The sequence below is a fragment of the Plectropomus leopardus genome, chromosome 18 (genome assembly GCF_026936395.1).
Source record: "Plectropomus leopardus strain MGB_pleo_1.0 chromosome 18, ASM2693639v1, whole genome shotgun sequence".
Taxonomy (NCBI): Eukaryota; Metazoa; Chordata; class Actinopteri; order Perciformes; family Serranidae; genus Plectropomus; species Plectropomus leopardus.
The window spans coordinates 19,735,774-19,759,285 of NC_142193.1; the positions used below are offsets into that span (position 1 = coordinate 19,735,774).

General features: G+C 42.5%; 1 protein-coding gene across 2 annotated transcripts in view; it reads left to right on the forward strand.

The window, feature by feature from the left end:
• Positions 1 to 20,777, forward strand: part of gpr139 (G protein-coupled receptor 139) — a 69,727-nt gene extending 48,950 nt beyond the window's left edge. Inside the window, exons 1-2 of one of the 2 annotated variants that reach the window (XM_042505779.2) lie at positions 2,960 to 3,801; positions 15,356 to 20,777. In XM_042505779.2, coding sequence (XP_042361713.1) covers positions 3,654 to 3,801; positions 15,356 to 16,341 — 1,134 coding nt within the window. In that variant the 5' untranslated portion in view covers positions 2,960 to 3,653 and the 3' untranslated portion in view covers positions 16,342 to 20,777. Of the gene's footprint in view, positions 1 to 2,959; positions 3,802 to 15,355 lie in introns of those variants that run through there. The other variant, XM_088091118.1, reaches the window with a different exon arrangement.
• Positions 20,778 to 23,512: the final 2,735 nt, after the last annotated feature.

A 23,512-nucleotide genomic window follows, 5' to 3' on the forward strand; every position in this document is an offset into this window, starting at 1 on the left:
TAACTGTTCCATTGATGTGTGAGTGCATATGAATGGTAGAAGACTGAATATCAGCTGGCATGTGTACGGTACCCTTGGCAACTAGTGTATGAATGTGTGTGAAAGGGTGAATCTGAAGTGTGAAAGTGCTTTGAATGGTCAAAAATGACTAGACAAGTGTTATACAAGTGCAGGTTCATCCATTTACTAATAGCTGATGTCACAGTAGCCATATCCATTATTTATACAGTCTGATATTTTACTGCATAGGCGCTGCGTAGAGCCAATGCACAACTATAAATCAGCCTTTATTTGTGGTCATTTTTACAGTGTTACATCCAGATACTCAATGACTCTGATATGCAAGCATCACACACCATAAACCACATGGACCAGCTTTGCCCTGCTTAGTAACTAACCATAAATGTCAACAAACAGAATGACAAACATCTCTGTGGCGTTTGAGGCAATAACATGAGTTTGGTTTTGCACGTTTGTGTGTGTCCGCGTGTGATTGTTCAGTTCGATGAGGATGTGACAGTTCGAGGTCCCCAGACAATATGTGTAATGATGATGTAATGGGTTAATAACACACAGACACACTAATGACCTGCACAGACCTTTCCTACCACTAGTCTCTTTCACATATATTACCGTTGTATATTACCAAAAGTAAGGAGGTCAGTTGCGATCACACTGCATAAACAACAATACATAACCACCACCTGCCCTGGTTTATAAGGCCATATTAAAGTTGAACATCAAAAATACCCTCACACATGTACAGTATCTGTTGTCCTGTTTTGAATTCAGCAACAAACCACAACCCACACACAACACAATCTTGCCTATATCAAAGCGCTAGAAGATTGCATGTAATTGAGTTTGTGTGACAAGGACCAATGATGATGTTGTATTAAGTACTGGAGAGCAGGCACACGCTACCCCTTTGGGGGTCTTTCACAGCTACACTAGCTACTCTTGAAGAATCACCTTCCCCTGTCCCACATTTCTCCGTGATCAATTCACGTCAGCCGGCCATATTTTATTTAACACTTAATCGTGGTGCTGCCCTCCCCATGTCCCCTGCAGCTCTTTGTTCACATGTTGGAGAAAAGAATTAAGAGCACGTGATTGCTCCTTCATACTCTTCTCCCTATTCTCACTCCTTCATGCTGTTCCTTCACTTTCCTGCATCTGACTCAGGGGGCATTCAGCAGAAACAGGTCAGACATTATTGGGCTGTTTCTGTAATTAATTCTTCCTTTCATACAGTGTCCTCCATATGAAGTATGGAGGGGGCTCAAGATGCCGTAATTGAAGCTCCAAGCAGGTTTTAAGATGGTGCTGATCCTCTTTTGTGATCCCCTGCTTTGTGACTCATGAGTTTTTCATCCACAAAAACCTCTTTTCGTCTCTTTCTTTGTGTAAAACTCTTTAATCTCGTCTGCCCTCGGGTCCTTGTCGCAGCCACATGCGCTACCTTTTAAATGATATACTGTATCTCACTGAGACAGCAGGGCAGAGAATAGCGTGGTTGTTACCTCAGACCTGTGGAGGGATGGTGTAGGCCGTGATTGTGCTGAAAAGGCACAGAGAGAAAGCAGAAATACAGCTGACAGCTTTCTAAATGGACATGATGTTTCACTGTACTCATGCCAAAGCTGCTGTGATGCCTACTTTCTGCACATGTAGCAACTCCTAAAACGATGGACGTGGTCGGGTGGGGTGGGGGGTTTGTTGTGTGTCAAAGAGAGGACTGACACACTGCCCTTTTTCACATTACGTACATACGTTTACATACGTTTACATACGTTTTAGGGTTGCTACAAGGCACATGGTCAGCCAGTACCCTTTGCATCTCTTGCAAGAGTGGTAACTGTACATTTCATACCAACTCTACACTTGTTTTGTTTTCTTCCCTTCTTTTTTTTCTCCCAGCTTTCTTCTATGAATTTATGCTGTTCGACTTTCGGGTCAAAGCCTGACACAGGGATTTTGGAGCACATGTGGAATGCCTAGGCCAGTTCAGGTCCAGTTGAGGTGTATATACAAAACAGTAAATTGCCCCCCAACTGCATTATCTAGGTGTGTTAGTCCAACTTCGAGAAATTCGATTCAGTACGATTTCAGTTGGGCTAACGTGTTAACATGTATTTTAAAAGTCCATTTTAGTCAAACTAACACAAAAATTAAACTTTTTTTATCATCATGTAATCGTACTGACTGACTCATGAACTTTCCTTGGGCACAGTTTATGCACATAATTACATTCCACCTCTGGACTCGATGGTATTGTTAGAAGTTGAAAACTGTTTTTTGTTTTTTTTTTCTTTTGACCATTGGAAAAACTAAACAAGCAATTTTGAGTCTTTGCTTTGTAATAATTTTGTTTCACTCTGCAGACTATCAAGAGCAAATTAATGAATAGGTCCTGCAACTCCTCTCCAGCATTGTATTGTGTATTCCCCAAACGATTTCAGCTATATTTCCTTCGTTATGCTGTTGAAAGCAATGTACTGTAGCTGACGGTTGTTTGGGGAATGAACATATCATATTGGAGAAAAGTTCATTAAATTGATTTGCATCAGTTATGCTTGTGCTCATAATGGTCTGGGAATTTATTTCATACAAACAGAAAGGATTTTGACTAAACAGCTAAGGGATGTATTGTGAAAATGGCTAGATTCATCTGTAGGGAACATAACTGTCGGTTGCAGTGCTGATAAACCAGAAACTGGAGTGTTTCTCAAGAAGGAACTTGTGTTTTTCAGTGTCAGCCTTCTGCTCATTAGCACATTTTAACTGGAGATTCAAACAGTTCACACTGCATGACAAATTAGATTGAGCAGCCAGCCCCAACCCCCACTCCCCCCACACACACACCTACACACAATCACATGAATTTATACTGTTATTCTGTATGTAACGTTTGCCATATGCAAATAGGCTTGTGGGTTCATGTTTGTGCATTCATTTGTGGATAAATGGTCAAAAGCAAAGTTACTGAGGTTAAAGAGATGTGCAGTAAAGAGACACATTGACAATATGACAAGGACAAACACACTCCATCCTTTTCCACAGTCGACTTAACCCTCCATTTATCTTTGTCACATCCTCGTCAGTTTTATTGTCTCTTTGCTGTCCTCAAACAGGAGCCCCCTTCCCTCACTGAGCGTCCCTGCTGCCTCCGTCTCTCTTCCTCACTTTCTGCTCTCTAGCATGCCCTCAGTCTCCATCTACCTTCCTTCCTCCTTCCTTCTCCCCCTCCCTCTCCCCTCCTCCTCTTTCCTCCTGCTCCTCCTCCTCCTCCCGCTGCTCTCTCGACTCGTTCTCATTCCCCCTCGCTCACACACTCAGGCAGCATCCTCCCCTCTCCACTTCTACCTTCACACTCACCTCTCGCCTCCTTCCTCTCCATCACCTACTAACACATATCATCTCTGGCATCTCCCCGTCTGTTGTCTCCCTCTCCACCACCACCATCATTTCTCCCTCCTTCTTCTCACGCACTCAACCTTGCCGCCTCGTGCAAACTCGCGTGCATACACTCATGCTGATTGGCACCCAAGGACAGAGCACCCTCTCTCCCGTACCGGCGACCAGGCGGTTTGCTCGTGCAGCTAGGCTTCTTGACACTGAGCTTAGCTGAGGAAGAGGACGAGGAAGAGGCCATGGAGCACAGCCACATCTTCCCTGTTTTTGCCCCAAATGGGAGCACCTGGAGCCCAGGGCAGCATCCCTCTGAGTTTGCCCAGGGATGCCCTCTCGGACCACTGCCTGTCATCTACTACAGCGTCCTGCTCTGTCTCGGCCTGCCGGGTAAGACATGAGTATGTGTTTTACATGTGTGTGTGTCTAGTCTTGTGCATGTCTCATTCTGTGTGAATTTGCTCATCTGTGCTTTGCAGGAGTCATGCTTTGCATCTTGATTTGTTGTGCAGTTGTCTGCAGGTTTGAGTGAGTGTGTGTCGTGCACAGCTGCTCCTGTGTGTCACTCTTTGCATGCACGCACACACACTGTTGATTTGTCATTCTGACCTTGTGGTAATCACTTGTGCATGCATACGTACTTTGTATGCATTTGTCCCCGCTCGTGCCCTGCTGTTCGGAGTTTGTTTTGTGCATTTGTTTTCTTGGAAATATTTAAAGAGTAAAAACAGCAACTGTATGTGCAGAGCGTCATTAAATCTGACTATTAACCCTTTGAAACTGCACCTTTTTTTTGTTAATTTTGAGATGAATGTGTGCATGACAGATTGTGCCAGTGATGACTAAGGTTTGACCTCAGGGACAAGTGTGTGGTACATGGCTCCTCTCAATGGCCTGAATTGATGACACTTCCTTGTTGCGTCTTTACCATTGACTGATCACCATTGACTGATTAGTCCATTCACAGTCAGTGTCAGACCCATTTACTGCCTCACTCCCACTGCGTGATCTATGAACACTGACCTAGTCTCACACAGGAGAGCAAAGCGATGTGTGCATGTATATCCGTGTGTGTATGAGAATGAGACATAAAACATGGAGGTCAGATGAAAGAGAAAAAGTGTGTATTATCAGAGGTCGTTAGGATCATACTCCATTGTTTTACTAATTAACCATGATTCTTATGACTACAATCAGTGACTTTTCATGTCTTATTTATAAGATTAACATATCTTCTTCAGCTCCACAACCCCTTTTCCCCAATAAAGACTGAGAGTGAGATGTTATCAACAGTCAAAGCTGCTCTGGTTCAAAACAAATCTGCAATGCAAAGCGAAAAGCTCCCATACACCAAGACTGCAGCTGCTCCACAAGATTTTGCAGCCTTGTAAAAGTAAAATTCTGCCTTTCTGATCAAATCTCACCTAATTATTTCTCCTGGACGACAAATCAAGTCTTGTGCAAGCAATTCTCTCTGCTGTCATTTCAAGTTTCTCCTCCCGGGAAGTTTTATTTGATTCTGCTGCTGAGTCGTCTTTACAAATGTGATTGAAGCTGTTTGTTTAATCACTAAGTAACAATAACCCAAGAGTGTAATGCAATCTTACAATAGTTGTCTGAATTAATGGCAGAGTTGAGTGCGGTGGGCTGATACTTTGCGGCAGCCGAGTTCGACTTATTCAATCATTATGACACAGCTCGTTCCACTCAAGCTTAATGATGAATGTTTCATGAGCGCTGCATGTGTGAGTAGTAGCAGCGTGACCTACAGACCCACAGGTATTTAACACTCCAGATGGATTTGAGGCTGTTATTACCAGCCAGTGCTTTATTAGTTAAAACAGCAACAGGGCTTGAGGGAGACATCATCATGATGTTTCTCACAGATTTTGACCTTTAAGCTGCAGACAGAGTTGTGGGTCACATCGAGAGCACAGATGATGAAAAAGACGAAGGAAGGTGATGAGAAAAGGGATTACGCAAGTCAAGTGGTGGGAATTGATTACGCCGTGTCCTAGCGAAATGATGAACCGAAAGCTCAGGATGAACAGGATAGAGAATATGAAGACAAGGACACCCAGACTAGAAAGAGTGGAGTTAAGAGAAATAGATGAATAGCGGCAGAGCCAGTGAAGTAGCACCTCTGAGCCTTGAGTGGGGGAGCTACAGATGACGGAGCCGAGACGAATTGCCACATTTTTAATTAATCGCTAACTCGCTCTCCCTCTTTCTTTCTCTCCACACCACACTGCTCAAGACAGAGCAGACGTGTGCTGGCATAGCAAACAGCACAATGAAGGACTCTGCGCTTTGCCTCAGTCTTTGACATGCTGGGATTACGGAAGTGAGGCCTGGTCTTTGTACAGTACAGTATGTCTCACAGCGCTCAACTAGTACTGTACAGGTTGTTGAAGCTGATGAATGAAGTGATTCTGTGTGATTCTGTGTGTGAAGTTACTCTGTATATCCGGGCTCAGACAGCTGCTGTCATGCGCTGGTGTTTTTTTTCTCTACACACTGAGTTCTTTATGACGGTGTTCATAGACTTTTTACCTGTGCGCATACATCTTAAATGCCTCCGGCACAGGCGTTGTTAACTCAAGATCACTGCTGATACCTGTGTATTGCCTGAAGAGGCACTGTGGGGATTGCATTTCAATTTCGTTTTACTTGTGCAATGACGATAAAGAAATATTCATATTCATATTCTAATGACTTCTTTACACTTAAACTTGGTATTGCTACTCCACTTTATGGATAAACGGAGGCGTTTGCTGCACCCATTGTTATTTGTGCCACCCAGCGCCTATGGCTTAAATTCTGCCAGAAACTACAGTTTTGAATCAGTCCCAGTCAAACCAGCAATGGGTAGGATTTTGAGAGTGGGCCTGTTATCAGAGAAGTGGAGGGAAACTTTTTTATGTCCAGAGCATCACCTGTATCTGTGAAAGAGCTCTTTAGTCTTTATATCAAAGAGGGAATAAACTGTGATGACATATCCCGTCAGTATTTTGAAAAAGGCAACATTGTCCATATACTTTACTACCTTTGTGATGATGATAGACTGTGGAGTCCGTGTTTGGAGTCATTTTTGCATTCTAGTGTGTATGGAGATATTTTGTGAATTTAAAAATGGAGTTGGAAAAAAACCCAAAATATTTGTATACATTTAGCCAAATAAATAAATATTATAATATTAATAATAATATAATAAATAAATAAATGTTTATTGACTTTTTGAGTACTTGCAACCAGAAAATAAAACTAGCTCAGGTGTCATGACATCATGTAAGTGTGTACCATTAAAAACATGCCAACAAGTGGTTGTATAGTCTGGAGATACATGTGGACGTGCCCCTCCTCCACATGTGTGCGCGAACGTGCATTAACTCACGTACTTCATTATATGTTGTTGCATTCCTTCCTTGTTCTTTGGAGCATCTCACAGTTTGTGTGGCTGTTCGACAGTCAGCGGTGTGACTGGCGCATGTGAGAGCTGAAAAACATCCCCTCCCACTCCCACTTATCTGCACACCAGAAGGGGAAAAGGTCGAGGATGTTCAGTGCTAACAGCCCTCTGTTCCACGTCATGGTGTAGGCCAGGTGTCAGCCGCTACTTAACGAAGAGGCAAGCCCCAGCGGTTTTCAGTTTGGACTTATTGATCTGTCAATCTGCACCAGTGAGAGAGCACAGGGCGGTATGGTGGCTTGTTAATAGATAGTATCACTCTGAAAGTGGAGTTTGAGGTTAGGTGGTGTAAACTTGACAAAAAGGAGAGGATGTGAAAGCCGTGAAAAGATAGTGAAAATTCAGTGAATCAAGGGGAAGAGATTTTTGATCTGGTTTCTGTCCAGTCTGAGGAAGGGAGGGAGAGAAGTGGTGTCAGCTTGTCATGGGGGACATGAGCCAGAGAGGACGCGGGAGGACAGAGGAGGCAAGAGAGGAGGGAGCTGTTGTTCGAGGCAATAAATCAGAGATGTTGTTGATGCAGTGACAGCGCTGACTTTGTTTGACTAGCTGACAACAGTTGTCGCTGCTGAAAACACTGCAAATCCCCTGCGTGCCGTTTGGCATTTTTTTGGACCACAGCGATACATCAGTCTGAGGATAATTATAGTGCTGTGATCTGGATGTCGTCTTAATGTTTCATTTTCCTCCTCATCTTCTATCCATTTACCCTTCTTCCGCTCTGCTTTTAATTCTCTTCCCTCTATCTCTTTCCAAATAACTCTCACCGTTTTTATCTGAGCTTAAAAACCTCATAAAAAACATTTGGAGAAGATCCCAGAGCACATTATAATTGTAAGTATTGTTTATATACCTTTTAAACATGATGAGCTGTTACCCTGCAGTGTCTCATCACTGGCAGCAGTGTTTCGCCCTGATGTAAGGACAGTCATCTCTACCAAACTTTGACTCACTGTGGCCTGTCTTTGAGATGAATGGCTGTTAGAGGTGAGCAGCAGCAGAGCACTGCAGCAGCATCAATATCATTAGTAGCAACCAGGGCCTCTCTCTCGCTCTTAATATGCTCATTAACCTTAAATATCTTGTTTCAATATATATCTCATGCTCTATCATCTTTATTGCATCTTTCTTTTGCTTATGAGCTTCCCTTACCCTTCCTCATTACCTCTCCGATCATACACTTCAGGCTTATGCTCATGATGAAATGTATTGGGTTGATATCATCCAACAAAATCGCCAGGAAAAAATGTTGGTATTGTATGTTTCTGCAAAACGCAGAAAACACATTTTAAATTTAGGATACAATGATGCTACATGTGGTTATGTTTCAGCAAAGCAACCAAATTGTTATGAAAAGATCATGTTTTCACCATATGTATAGTGTATAGATAATGGACAGAGCTACAGTGACGTCACCCACTGGTTTGTGGACTGTTGTTTTGAATCCTGGAGTTCAGCATTTCAGCTTTGGCTACCTTGGTTTTTTGGAGTTAGAAGTGACCATATTTGGACAAGAGGGTGAAGCTGGGGTGGATCTGACTCACAGACTGTGCAGACGCCTCACAGACAACCTGTCACTTAAGCGGCCACGCCCTTAAATCATGCATAACTTTGGGCCTTATTAAAATGTAATCAGGCATAAACTGAAAATGTTAACAGGCTGTAAACATGTTTATTTCTGCTGTAAAGTTAGATGTTTTAAAATAGGGATCTCTGTGGGTTGACTTGCTTCTGGAGCCAGCCAGTGGCCAGTCAGTGAACTGCATTTTTTTGGCATTTCTGCCAAAAACTGCAGTTCCTTGAATGGCCACTTGAGGCAACAAATCGCAGGACCCGCTTTTTAAAAAAAATTTTCCCCTTTTTTTGGTCATCAGTTATTTATTTTATTTTCATGTATTTATTTAGTTCAAGACAATATCACATTGTATGGAGTACAAACATTATATACATAAATAACAGAACAATGGCACATGGCATGGCAGTGCAACCATTGTTGCTTAAACAAAGGCAGCGGATACTTACTGACAAAAACAGTACTTAGTTTGCAGATCTATCTGACTGTAATAACAAAATTAACTTAAATAGAGATGCATGGTTTAAATAATACTTACTTACTTACTTTTCTCTAGAATTCACTAAGCTAATATTCTTACATTGACAAATATTAAAACTGCTTGCTCCCGCAAGATTTATGTCAGGATCCCAATCCCAATGTAGTTCTCACCTACTAAATACCCTCATCTGGAGCCTAACCCTAACCCTGGAAACACGGCAATGACTCACTAAAACGCAACCAATTCTGTTTTTTTGTTTGCCAAGCTGCAGAGCCCTGTAGTCTAGAAATGTTGATTTGATATGTATACAATGTTTAAATGTATTCACTGTAGCATTAAATGAACAATGCCAACATCTGGCAACTTAGCTGATATTACATTTGCATGGCATTTCAAGATTGATTTCCAAAGCACTTTCACTTCATAACATCGGGGGTTTTCTCCTCATTTTAAGCCATTTTAAAACATGACAGTAAAATCATCATTTTATTTTTAATGTATGTTTTGTGTGGCTTTGCAGCAGAGATGTGCTCCTGGTTTTCGTTTGGGGAAATTAAGGAATCACCCTGCTTTATGTCCAGTGTGACACTTAGAGAAGACAAAAGGGAAATGGTTGTCATCAGGAACAAAGTGCTTGTGACCTTTGAAGCAAGCTTTGATTCCCCCCTCCCCCTCTGTCTGTCGCTTCTCTTCCTCTCCTCCCACTGTCTCTCCTCTACACCTCTGTCTCATTCTGTCTTTCCATCTAATTCTCCCCTCCATTCCCTCTCAGTAACACGCTCTCTTTTTTAACTATCTGTGACCTTCCTTAGACCACACTTTCCTTCACCTTCCATCCATTCCCTCATCCCTCTCTTCAACACTCATCTTGTCCTATTAGCCTCAGGATAAGCCGTCAAAGCTAAACCTCAATTTTCTCGACAAATGACAAAAAAAGCTTAATTGCACTTTTTGGGTGGCTAATTTCCTTTTTATAATGTTCTGTCTTTGTAAAATGGGGTCCATGAGAAAGCCTAAAGATTGTGTGCAGAATCTCATGTTTTGCCACCAGTTTTGAGGGGTTAAGATGCGCAGCATCGTTTTTCGACAGCCCATCTGAACACGTCCCTTTAGTGGTGGGATGAGTCAGCCTCGTTGCACACCTCGGGGAGCACGCTGTGCTGTCTCTTTTCCCACTAAATGATGTCAATGGCCCTGTCCCCCATCATATTAGAGGAGCAGCAGGGGGAGTGCAGGCACAAAAGCACTACCACACAAACAGACAGAAGGGGTCACCCATGCAAACACACACATAAGCAAATGTAGACAGACGACAAACAAACACCATCCCATTATCTGTCCTGCAGGTCATTCTACTCCCCTCTCAGCAGGAGACTCTTATTTATCCCTTTAAAAAAAACTAGGAGGCATTTTGCATGTGTCTCCACAGGCATGACATTCACATGTCTTTTTATGCATGCATAGATGTGTCTGCGTGTTGTTCTCATGTCTATGTCCTGTGTATGCATAAGCGTGCAGCTCTCCAACTCATCTGTCCTCCCCTCCCTGGCCCCCAGACAATGTAAGGAGCAAGAGTCAATTGAAATGAATGGGCAATCCAGTGCAGGCTGGCTAGAGCTAAATGGAAATGTCAGGTTCACCACAGATCCCTTTTGTTTGTCTGTAGAAGGCCCCGTCTCACTGGGGAGCCCAAATAGAATAATACCAAGCCAGTGACAGTCTACACCTCACTGTTTCCATTTCATGTCACTCCTCTCTGTTTAGCACAATGTGGTCAGAGAAAGTGAGAAAACTGACGGGCTAAGGTACAATACAGGAAGTGAGGCGACTGATTTAGGGTGTGATGCATTGTACAAGGTTTGTAATTGACCTTCACCAGGAAGTTTATGAGCAGCTGAGAGCTTAATTAAAGCTGCAGGAAGCAATGGACGGGCCTTGCACCTTTGCGCACGTCTGCGGTACTGGCGATGTGCTGGTTGAAGCAGCTTTTGTTTTCTGTGAAAGTCACGGCTACTTTCCACCAGATCCGTGTCCGGTCTGGCTCCGATACACCGAGGCAGACAGAGCAAATAGATTACGCTCTTGTTTATGTGTTTACTTCCACTGTCTCCACTGTATTGCGAATCAACCCTGTCCCAGCTCCGGCAGTCCGGACCCTTGCAAATCAGATAGGCAAGGCTTCTATTTTTGTCAGATGTCGAAGCACTTCGTATCAATTCAGCCAAATTAAGCACAGTGCAGACAGGAAGTCAGACAGCGACACAACATTTAAATTTCCGGTTAAATTTAAGAATAAAAGACTCTGTCCTATCGTATTTCATATAAACAAGAATCCCTTAAAAAAAATCTATTGTCTTGGAGACAGGGGAACCAGAGGTGCTAACAAATTTTTGGATTTTAGGACTCATTCCTGGGGTTCTCTCTAAAGGCCCAGACACACTAAACTGACATCAGAGAACTAGTGGTGACGAAAGCCCCTTGCTGCGTCGCTGTGGCCAAAAAGTTGCACATGAATACACCAGATCAACCAACAGGCATGTACGTTCTGCACCTGTGTGAGAAGAAGCACCCCTCCATACCAGCAGATGGCAGTCATCTGCAATAATCATTCAAAACGGGAAACTGGAAGACCGCCATAAAACTTGTTAACCAGTTAGCACGTTAACAACACAACCCAATATTGAAAGATTCAGCGTACTGAATCGGCGAATCAAAAGCTGACGAGCACTAGCAAGGGCCAAAGGTATGGGACAAACCATAGCGATGAGGGTCATGGACGCTTACCGTCAACCCAACATTGACAGACAGCCGACATTTGACTTGGTGTGTTAAGGGTTTAAGCGGCTTCCACGGTTGACCTAAGTGGTTGATTTTTCAGTTAGAGTAGGCTGGACTTTGATGCAAAGCCTAAAGTCAGTGGAATTTCAATGTAACTTCTTTTTATTGCCAAGGTTTGATCAAATTGATCATTTATACTCAACACCTTGATACTGACAAACATAACGTAAAGTACACAGTCCTGGAACACAGTGACATTATTATGTCTTTGATAAAATTACAACATTATGTCCCCACATCCATATTTAGATGGATTTCTTCTGTGCACAGGGCTGAGCCAAAAGAGACAAATTGTAAATACAAAATCAGTCTAAAAGAACCTGCAGTTATTACACTGAAGGTTATTAAAAATCCTCATAAGACCCATATCCTTGAGTCCAAGGTTAACCTAAAATTTAATGTATTCTGGATTAATGATCATGGGCCAAAGTGACCACCAGAAAAGAAGAAGAAACAGACAGAAAGTAAGAGACCTGCAGCTGAAAACAAAGAATCAATAACACAGTGGACCAAGATTCGACATGAAAGCAATTTAACTTGCCTGTGCAGAGGCTGGTGTGGTGCACCAGCGGTGGTGACTGTGATGGTGGGGGGTGCAGTGCAACCCAGCAGTCCTACGTGTACACACGTATTGGCTTGCCGAGACTCGTAAACTGCTTTGACGTCTCATTTTATGTTTATTGATAGATTGTACGTTAATGTATTGGTGCATCCCTAATGATTTGTGTGCATGTGCAGACATGTGTTAATGTGTGTGTGTGTGTGTGTGTGTGTGTGTGTGTGTGTGTGTGTGTGTGTGTGTTGTGCTGCACATCCTCTGGTCTGGCAAGGACATCTTTAGTCATTAGCTGGAGCCGGCTTTGTAATTTGTAATCAGCTGATAGTGGCTGAGGCTGTGAAGTGTGATGTACCAGACTCCTAGCTGCCATATTTAATCCAATCCCAGATCTATTACTGCAGAGGGGGACAGGACCACAGAACTCACACACACACAGACGCTGTATGGACAGTGACAGCTGCTAAATGCATTGATGTCTCAGTGATGCTGCAATACAAATCAATGTCAGAGGCATCTTCGTCCAAGGAAACAGATGTGACATGTCTTCACGCTGCACCAGCAAGTTTCATTAAATGGGTTTGGTTAGCAACAGAACAGTAGAATAGAAACAGTTGTGTGTACTTGATTATTAGTTTAGGTAAATAAACTTGAACAGTATAAAAAAACATGAATCTTTGGAGTATTGATCACCTCTGAATTTTACACTTCACACATGTATTGAATGTTGTTATTGTGCAATATGCAAACACACCAGTGTCTCCTTTAATTAATAGACTTTTCCAAATACTATAGACCATAAAAGAATTCCAGACTTTAACCCACTGTTTGTTATCCACGTGAAATCAAAACTCAGTGAAGTTATGTTATGAACAACGTAGTGTGCTCTTCTGAACCATACTACGTGCGGTTGTTGCCTAAAGTTGAGGACATAAGACTGGTGAAGTAGCAGGACACAAAAACAAAACAAACAACAACTACTGCAGAGTCATTTGACGCGGGTGTGAATGCTGATCGTACGCATTCCCATAGCATTAAAAAGCCAGATGTTAGCGGGTGTTAGCGAGTTTTTTGTGCACTGGGAATGAAGCTAAAAAGGCAGATATACAGGTGTGCACCAGCGGTGTGTTCACTGGCAGAGGGAATGCAGCTGGGCACCAATATTTAGCGGCTTTACCTGTGATTGCAAACCCACATGCACACACTAATTTTGGTGGAAATATCAGCCCTTTGACAGTGTGGCAATCTCTCCAGGGTGTACCCTGTTTAAGAATTAAGTTTAAGACTTGAGTACAAAAACTTTGTTGTGACTTGGTAAACAAAGACTTGGTCCCAGCAGTGTCTATTCTGTGTTTGTACATTGAGAGCTACAAAAAACGTGTCATACTTTTAATATTTACATTCTTTCTGAACCATTAATGACAACAAATCAAGTGTAAAAAGTAGACGTCACAGTACACCAGAGTGTAAGCAAAGCCAGTGTCTTGTTCACTGTCTCCTCTTTAGTTAACATTTGTGGGAGCTCACATCCTGTAAACTCAACTGTCTGTTGATGGGAATTACCTGGGAATGATAAGCACATGTGGCAACACAGGGAACAGCAGGGAACAGAATAGGACAACACGTAATGAGTCTGTTCAACACATTACCAAACTGCAGTTCCACGTGAGAGGCAGAGAGCTGTGCTGCTTCTGCCTGATGTTGGCGCACAGAGGTCATGCCTTGGTAAAATCAGCAGTGGGATAAATCACATCCAGGCCTTTGTTTCCACGTTCTTTTTAACAAAAAATGAGTGCAGCAAAAGTGACAGAGTTAGAATAAATAAACAAGAAGGTGGCGAGAGAAACATTTAATCTGGCAACTCAGAGGAGAAGGTGTGATGGTATATGTCTGAGATATGGAGCGGAGATTGAAAAAGAGAGGCAGACAGGGAGAGATGGGGCGTCCTTGTGCTTTGTTTTAGGAGCTAAATTGCCATCGGCAGGGTGGTAAGCAGTACCGAACTCAGCAGATTGCCATGGTTGTGGTGCTGCATGTTGCCCTCCTGTTTTTGTTGTGGCTTTGCTCTTTATTAGAGATAACAATTTGGCCAAAGGCAGAGGCAGGTGCTGCTGGAATTACACAGCAGGTGTAGATGAAGGGAGAGGGAAGGGAGAAATAAACAGAGGAGGGATTACACAGTAGGAGAGCTGGTTGAACGTGGTATACTGACTGGGGGTGATAACAGATTTGGGTTTTCTTTGCATATGGTAGGATGGAACTGAAAGAACATGTGTTCTTGGTGCTATTGATGGTGCTGAAAACATGTTTTTGTTCCTAGGATTGTTACAGTGCTTATCTTACGTACGTACATATCTGTTCTATACTTGAGTCTTTATATTTCTGTCAACTTTCACTTTTACTTCACTACATTTCCGAAATAAAATGTATACTTTTGATCCACTACATTCCCCCTAAGCATCTTCATTACTTACGACAAAAATAGGGAAGGAAGGGGGGAAAGAAAGACTGGATTTTGTTCTTTAAATCTCTCAAGTTGTAAGAAAGATCTTGTTTTTTATGAAGTGTAATGTAGGCTTCATTTTTAAGGTTGTTGCCAAGAAGTAAATGTTAAAAATCTTAAAATCCTGACTGCTTGTTTTTTTTATTACCGGCCTTTTACTTGTACTTTCAATACGTGACTACATTCAATATAAAAAAAAATACTTTCAATACTTGAGTTCAGTACATATAGGATACTTAAAGACTTTAACCCAAATAATATTCTTATTGGTGGCTTGTACCAAAGTCATTTTCTGGTAAGATATCTGTACTTTTACTCAAGTATGGCTTTCAGGTACCTCATCCAGCACTGTTTGTTGCCTCTTTTCAATTGCCTGCCCACTAACACTCAATTTTTCTGTTTCTCTCCCTACCCCAACTTGTGCCCATTCCATCTCCAATCTTGTACTTTTTCCGTCCCCAACATTTTCCTATTTTTCTATCACCTTCCCATCCCTTTCTTCTTCCCTTCCTTTCTCCCTCTAGCTAACATCCTGACAGTGGTCATCCTGTCCCAGCTGGTGCTGCGTCGTCAGAAGTCCTCCTACAACTATCTCCTAGCTCTGGCAGCCGCTGACATTCTGGTCTTGCTCCTCATTGTTTTTGTCGACTTCATATTGGAGGATTTTATTTTGGCCACGCCGCTGCCGCCGTCACTAAACAATGCAGTGCAGGTTCTGGAGTTCTCCTCCATCCACACCTCCATCTGGATCACCGTTCCTCTAACCATTGACCGTTACATTGCTGTTTGTCACCCGCTGCGCTACCACACGGTGTCCTACCCGGCCCGCACACGAAGGGTGATATTTGCTGTGTATATTGGGTGCTTGCTCTCGGCAGCTCCTTATTACTGGTGGCCTGAGCTGTGGCACAGCCTGCCTGGGGTTGGCAGTGGAGGTGGAGGAGGAGGGGAGAGCAACAGGAGAACCGTGGCCCAGCACGTCCTGGTTTGGGCCCACTGCGCCACCGTCTACCTCCTCCCCTGCACTGTCTTCTTCTCCCTCAATGCTGTCATAGTTCGCAAGCTGCGCAGACGCCGCAGCTGTTTCCGCCTGCGAGGTTACTCCACCGGTAAAACCACCGCCATTCTCCTTGCCATCACTTCCATCTTTGCCGTGTTGTGGGCGCCACGCACACTCATGATCCTCTACCACTTCTACTCCCCTCCTCCAGCCTCACAAGGTGCGGGCCGACTGCTCCACATGCTCACCGATCTGGCAAACATGCTAGCGTTGCTAAACACCGGGGTCAACTTCTTCCTCTACTGCTTCATCAGCAAGCGTTTCCGGGGTATGGCGGCCAATGTGCTGCGAGCCCTGGTCCACTGCCGGAAGCAGCCACCGCCGTTTTATGCCAGCCACAACTTTTCCATCACAAGCAGCCCCTGGATCTCACCAGCCAACTCTCACTGCATCAAGATGTTGGTGTACCAGTATGACAAAAACGGGAAGCCCATCTGTATTTCTTCTTGAGTCCTCAGCCACCAGCAGCCGCCCCCACCTCTCAGTTGTTGGGGAACATATTCAGGCATTGTCTCCTTGGTGACCAGCTTTGCCCGCATGGGACTCTTTGAGGCTTGAAAATGTCAACACGCCCGGTGAGCACAGAGGGGACAGTTTAGCTAGCTTTGAGCGATAACAAAGCAGTCGGCTAGCAAGGTGGAAAAGCAAACAGCAGATGCGTGTGTGACAGAAAATGGCCTCTCATGTTCAATAAAGTATTCACAAAGCAGCGACCAGCATCAAATAGATGTTGACTCCTCCATGCAAAAAAAATACTGTTAAGTGACTCACAGACTGATAAAGGGATAACACCACCATCTATCACTTGACTTTGAGCCACAGCGCAAAAGAATAAACTGACACTAGATGAATCCTTTGTGAAGCTTGAAACGCTCGGAGACATTGATTTCTTTATGGACGCTCTTTGTTGCATACTGCCGCCAACGGTGATGAGCTTTGAACAGCTGCGCCTTTGTCCGCTGGGAGTCGTTTCCTGAAAGCAGAGATATCAAGTCTGGGCGCTGAACATCTCACCTCGAGGGGTGATTCACTCAGGCAGAGCCGCCGCCGGTTCTGGCTGTCTCTCAAGCAATGTTAACACAGCGCTGTTGTTTTCAGTTTAATATGCAGGGGAGTCTCAAAGGCATGTTAATTTTGGGCTTTTATGGAAAAAAACAGTCCTCCCAGACTTTTCTTGTGTGTGTGTGAGTTCATCCTAGCAGCGCAGGTCACCTACAAGTCGGCGTTAGCTATGGAAGTTAGCCCACAGGTTGTCGTAGGACGAATAGACTCTGCTTATTGTTGGTGAAATATTTATTAATGGTAGACTTGACTGTTACTGTAGCTTGGCAAAAAAAAAACAAGACAAAAAATATGACTTGGGGTCAGATCCAAGATGTCATTAATCTAGTTATCACATTTCCAATATTAGGAAGAGGAAATTTCTGCTATTAGTAGATAGTCCTCTATTAACTATTAATGGTCTTTGGTGACTTACTGTTAGCCATTATCTGGATGAATATAATGAATGTAACTGAACAGCTCTTTAACCCTTTAGCTTTTGGAGAGACTGAGAGAAAACAGAGAGAGAGATAGAGAGGACAGAAAATCTGTTGTCCTTCCCTTCGGTTTGTTGTGCCTCGTCCGAGGTTTTCTGTCCCATGATGCAGCAGTGAATTTGGTCTCAGGGCCGTGGTGACACATTTCAGCTCTGCTCATTCTGCTGCCAGCTGACAGCAAGTCAGTAACATTTTACACCCAAACACAGTCACGTACAGTCCTGCCCGATAACACACCATAAACATTAACACACACACGCACGCACGCACGCATGCACGCACGCACGCACGCACGCACGCACGCACGCACGCACAGGCTATGCTCAGTATTGCCCACAGAAAGAGCACATTGAGATCAATGCACATCCATTCTGCAGACACCTTGGGGTATTAGCAGTGTTCATCTATCTTGCAAGAATGGAGCTGCGCCAAAGGGCAGATATCTTCTAATACCTGCCTGGAGATATCAGACACATCAGGCCTTGTTTTAATGGATAAGGCTTTAAATCTGATGAATGTTAGGGGTGTCTGTCATCGCCAATAAAGTCATGCCCTCCAAACTCTTTCTTAGCACTCAAACGTCTGAGACACTTTAGGGGGTAACCACTGGTGTGTCGCTACTCCTTCACTCACCATAGCAACTGTTAAAACAAAACAAAAAGTGTCAGACACTAAAAATCAGGGTTTTATAGTTTAGGCCATTTTTCAAGTCAGGACGCTGGTTAAATGTTAAACCAGCGTCCTTGCTGAGATGTGGGGACAGGTCCACTCAACAAGACAGTCCTGTAGCGGTACGAGTGATCAGTGTACTTTCTGATGGTGAGACCTCAAAATTAGGGAGGATAAAACCACAAAACCAAAGCAGGGGTGTCTGGGTGTCCTCCCCCTGAAAAACTTTTAGATTTTGTTTCCTGCATTCTGGTGAATTAAGGAATAACAACTACAAATTAAAAAATACACTGGTATACAGGCATAAGCAATCTTTATGTTAAACACGATTCAATTGGTTTAATCTTTGGTTCATGTCTGTGGTACCACAGCAGAGAACCAGGAGGGATGAGGGAGGCCAGGCTGTTGGCTTGGCCCGAGCAGAGGACCCACAGCCAGCTGTCCTCCGTGGCCCACAAAATCTGAGGCTCTGGAAGCCTAAGCGAGGCAGAAACTGGTGGCTCACGGTCTCTCGAAATCATCGGGGTATGCGTGTTGATTGACTCATCATTTTTAATCAGTTACACAACAATCGCAACCTATTCTCACAACAAGGGGGTCCATTTAAAAGTGGCTTCCTTCTCCCTTATTCCTACTATGCTCACCGCTGCTGCTGCTGCTGCTTATAAAGATTTGCCTCCAACTTTCTAATTCAGAGTCCTAACATGGCTCAAAGGTCAACATGGTATTTAATGGCTTGCATGGGGCCAACTCTTGTATCCCCAGGGGGAATTGGGGGTTTGGCTTAGCAGACTGCTTGTCTTGTCCAGGCACCATCTTATGAGCAGAGCCATCAGCACCATGCATAGAGGTATTTCATTTTGTTGCAATAAATGGTTAAATCTATAACAAGATTGTTCCTGACTGAAGTGCTGTAAAAGATCACAGCAATATAATTGGTGAATAACTTAGATCCAATATGAATTATGACCAAAAAGACAGACGGAAGTGAAATTCTCTTCAATTTCCACTCAGAGCTGCATTAAAAACTTTTTTTTACTGCTGTATTTGGGCCATTTCCAATTGTTAGCTTATGTGATTGTCTTTCCAATTTCTTTTCCCATCAAAGATTACTTCAACTGGAGTGAACCTATTTCTCCAAATTCCCCCTTTTTCCACTTGTGATTCGCTCCTCCACTCTCAATTCCCATTTCTTTGTTCCTCACAAATTGATTTTCTTCAAAACTGCAATGTGAATGAAGGGAGCCCCGATCGCCACTTTACTCTGCCCTCCTCCCACTCATCCCTCTTTCCTCCCACTCTATGTCAGACACACTTGCTCAAAGTTAATTTCACAAGTGTCCTTTTTGCTCGTTAACTGATTACCTTGAAGTCTTTTGTGCTACATGTGCATACTGAGCACATTCTCATCAGAAAATGGATCCATGCGGTTAGAGACCTTGAGATGAAGCCGGTGGATGTCGAGCGTTATTTGATGGAAATCAACGGCCAGAAGGTCGATAACCAGTAATCACTCAACTGACTCCTTGACTTCAAGTCCATCAAAGTCATCCTCAGCCAGACATTCATTCAGCATAAAGGCACTAAAATATGTGCTTTAATACTCAATCAATATAGCCTAATAATTCAAGTATTATCAAAAAGATCACAAAAAATTATTTGGGCATCAGCCTGAGGAGCTCATGCCAGAACAATGTTGCCATGACATTTTGTTTCACGTGTTAACCCCATCCAGTGTTTTGGGCGATGTTAATGTGACATTTGTGGGAGAACCAGCGCCTCAGTCCCACGGCCCCCTGGGAATGAGGCAGGCATGCTGGGAAACCAAAGCAAATGGATGAGTGGGGGGCTTAGAAAGAGTGTCACATGCAGGTGCTTCTTCATCTTCCACGTGAGGCACTTGGGAGCAGGTGGGAGGGTGTGTGTCTGTGTTTGAGGGTGATGCCAAGAAATACTTGCTATTATGAGAAAAAAAATACCCAAGATCTATATTTTCTTCAGCCAGATATTAAAAAGATAACCAAACATAAATCAATCAGAGGGTGAAATTGTATTTTCTCTCTCACACCTCCTCCGTTTCCTCTCCGTCTCTCTCCTGTGTAGCTCTACAGAGTGCGTGTGTGCAAGTGTGTGTGTGTATGTATGTGCGAGTGTGTGTACATAATGTCCGTGTAGACAGAGCGAAGCTTTAAAAAGTGTTTGTGCCATAGGACATGTAATGTATGAAATTGAATATGTATTTATACTTGATAAAAATAATTACATACAGCACAGTATTATAACAATATATCCATGAATGTACAACTGATGCTTCTGGCTTATTTTGTTGGTATTTTTCTGATTGTGATTTTCTACACAATGACCTTTTTTGGGCAGTATTTTACCTTTCTCCATGGCAGTGTTTCAGAACTGTGTTTTTTGATTGTACTGGAGTGATTATAGGCTTGCATAATTTTTCTTCCTAATGAATGTATTGACTGTACAAAGAACATGTATTACTGTGCTGTGAGAAAGTATGCAGAAAAGTATTGGCTAATATTGATATTTTTTTGATTAAAGAAATAAAGAACAGTATGTCTATTGAGATATAGTGCTGCTGCTGATCCGTCTTCTTTTTCCTGCATGTGAGATCACACGCTTTAAATACCGCACGCTTCATTTTATTTGCATACAAAGGAATATTTAACCCCCCAAATTATCATTTGTATGTCAGTTATTCACCAGTTACCTTGAATTTGTGAAGAAAATTGTGTTTTTCTGTCATGCCTCCACACTGATTGAAGAATCCAAAAAATGCAAACAACCTTGATAAATTGATTATAATATCTTTTAAAAAAAATCATCATTCTTGTTAATTTTGAAAGATTTTTGCTTTCTTAATAGTTTACATGTGTTAATAAACACTTTTACAGACTGTATAACCTGCCATTAAGTAATTACTGTTATATCACTTTTCTGGTAATGTTTTGCTTTAAATGTATACAATGCAAGATATTTTTTTTTGAAAATGCAACAAAACAATGTATAGACTCAAGCAAAAGTAATCCTTCTCAATTATCACTTATGACCCACTTTGACCTCCATTTTTCCGCAGAGACTCTGCCCTCTACCTGTATTTTCTTACATTTTTCTTATTTAGCGTGGTTGGGATGTTCCTGGGTACAGCGTGCAGTTGAAGTCGGGACTTTATTAAATGGTAGTGACCGTAAGCTGCATGTATCTGAGAGGAAGTTAGGAAAACCAGAGACATAGTGCTGAAAATATAAATACAATTACTGTGAATCTGGGACTGGCTTTTGATTTTGCTGCCTATACTGCCATCAAACAGTACTCAACAATTCCTGCATAGTATACCTTTAAGGGACTATGATTTATGAACAATTTTCCAACAATTTCCTTTGATTTCTGATTCAGTTTAAAAAAGAACCCTGTAATTTGGTATTAATTGTAGGAAAGAGATAGTGTTCAAGTGGTAATCTTGCAGTCAGTCAATACCAATTAATTGTTAACCTACAGAGTATTTTAGTTGAGCTGAGCATTGAGTGAGAAATCTGTCTACAAGGCAACAAAAAATCAACATATAGAGAGTATTAAGTTTCCAATAGTACATTTATAATGAATTAATAAATGCTTAGCTTAAGTCAAAGTTTTCTGTCAGGGAAAAAATCATCTTTTCTATATAATTGTTACTGATTTATTAATTATTTCCCAGAAACTTCATCAGATTTCATGAAGAAAAACAAAACAATTTTTTTTCAGTTTTGAATGAAACACTTTATTGATTGTAGTTACCCCTTCATGCACATCTGAACTAATTATTCAAATGACCTATATAAACATCTTGGACTAAATTTCTCTCTTGCTTATTGACATTTCAAAATGGATCCAAATCCAGACTGTTTGTACAGCATTAAAATGATGGGAGCTACACTCACCAGGATGTTTGCCTCCATCTGCGAGTTCTCCAACAGAAGATGAATGTCGATTGATGATCACTGAGGATCAACATGTGCACGGTGACCTGACTTTTAAACACTCTGCAGAGCACTTACAGCAGTGCTGGCTGCCAGTTTGCTGCTGTGTGGTCACAGTGTGTGTTTGTTAGTGTGATAACAGTTTTGTTATAATTCAGGACGGTACACTGTGCAATGCAGTGACAAATAGGGCTTTGTTGATACACAGCACCAGCTCAACTGTGGCAATCCAGGTGATAATCAAAAGCTCAGAGAGGAAGGTGTGATGGGTGTGTGTGTGTTTGTGTGTGTTTGCGCCTGCGCCCAATTAAAGTCTTGACAGCAGCACTGACTCACTTGTCCCTGTCAAATGTCAGTGAGAAACATAGCATAGCGCTCATGAGAACAAACACACACAGATTTCATCGCTTATAATCACCTCTGAGTGAAGTTAAAGCAACACAAGTGTGTCATCTTTCAATATTCCCCTGGTTACATCCACGGGCACAGTCAGCCAATCACAGTCCTGCTCATACACACAGTATACCAATCCAATACGTAGAGCTCAGGACAAGACAATTAACACTGAAAAACACTGCAGCCAAATACACTGTTAACTGACACTTCCCTGCATAAACACCCCTGCAACTGCAACAAAAAGGATCTCTGTCTGTTTTAGTCAAACAACCCGCAGCTCTTTCAATAAATCGCATTACATAAGCCGAGGTCAATGCACTTTTCATCTGTACCGTAATATAAAGTAGGTCTGTCTGATAAATGTCCCATCAGCCCTGAACTGTCCCCTTATGTGAAGCTTATGCAACAGACGGGAGAAGAGGGGAAAATGAGAGAATGAAGACAGAAAGATGGAAGGGCAGGGAGGAGAAAAAAAGTGTGTGTCTCTACACCTGTGTGCTAAGTCTTGCAAGTGTGATGCTGCCGTGATAAAGATAGATGAGTCTGTCTGATGCTGCTGTGATTGGGCTGCTGTTGATTGTGACTGTATGTTTATACAAAGATTTATTCATTTATTTTAACCTCAGGCTGGTGTGTACATTTTGGAGTCAAAAAAGCAGGGCAGAGATAAAAGTAGAAAAAAAATAACATCCTAAGAGCATCACTGCAAGAAAAGGGTATTTCTTACTCTATGCCAAGGCTGTTTATTATATATTTCTGTCAAAATATTCACAGAAGGGACTTTGAATCATGCAATGTAGGGACAAGAATGCAGATTTTTTAACCACTTTATGTGGTGTATATTCTTGCTCACGTACACATAACATCCACCAATATTCAACAGTAATACTCTTTATCCCCAAAACTTTGCACATGTAGGTGGATTTTTTAAGCATGGGACATACCACTAAAACTAAGCAATGGACTGCTTTCCCATTGCCAGTAGACTGGGGTCATGTACAATGCTCTGCAGCAGACAAGTATGCCTTCTGAGTGTGTGTGTGT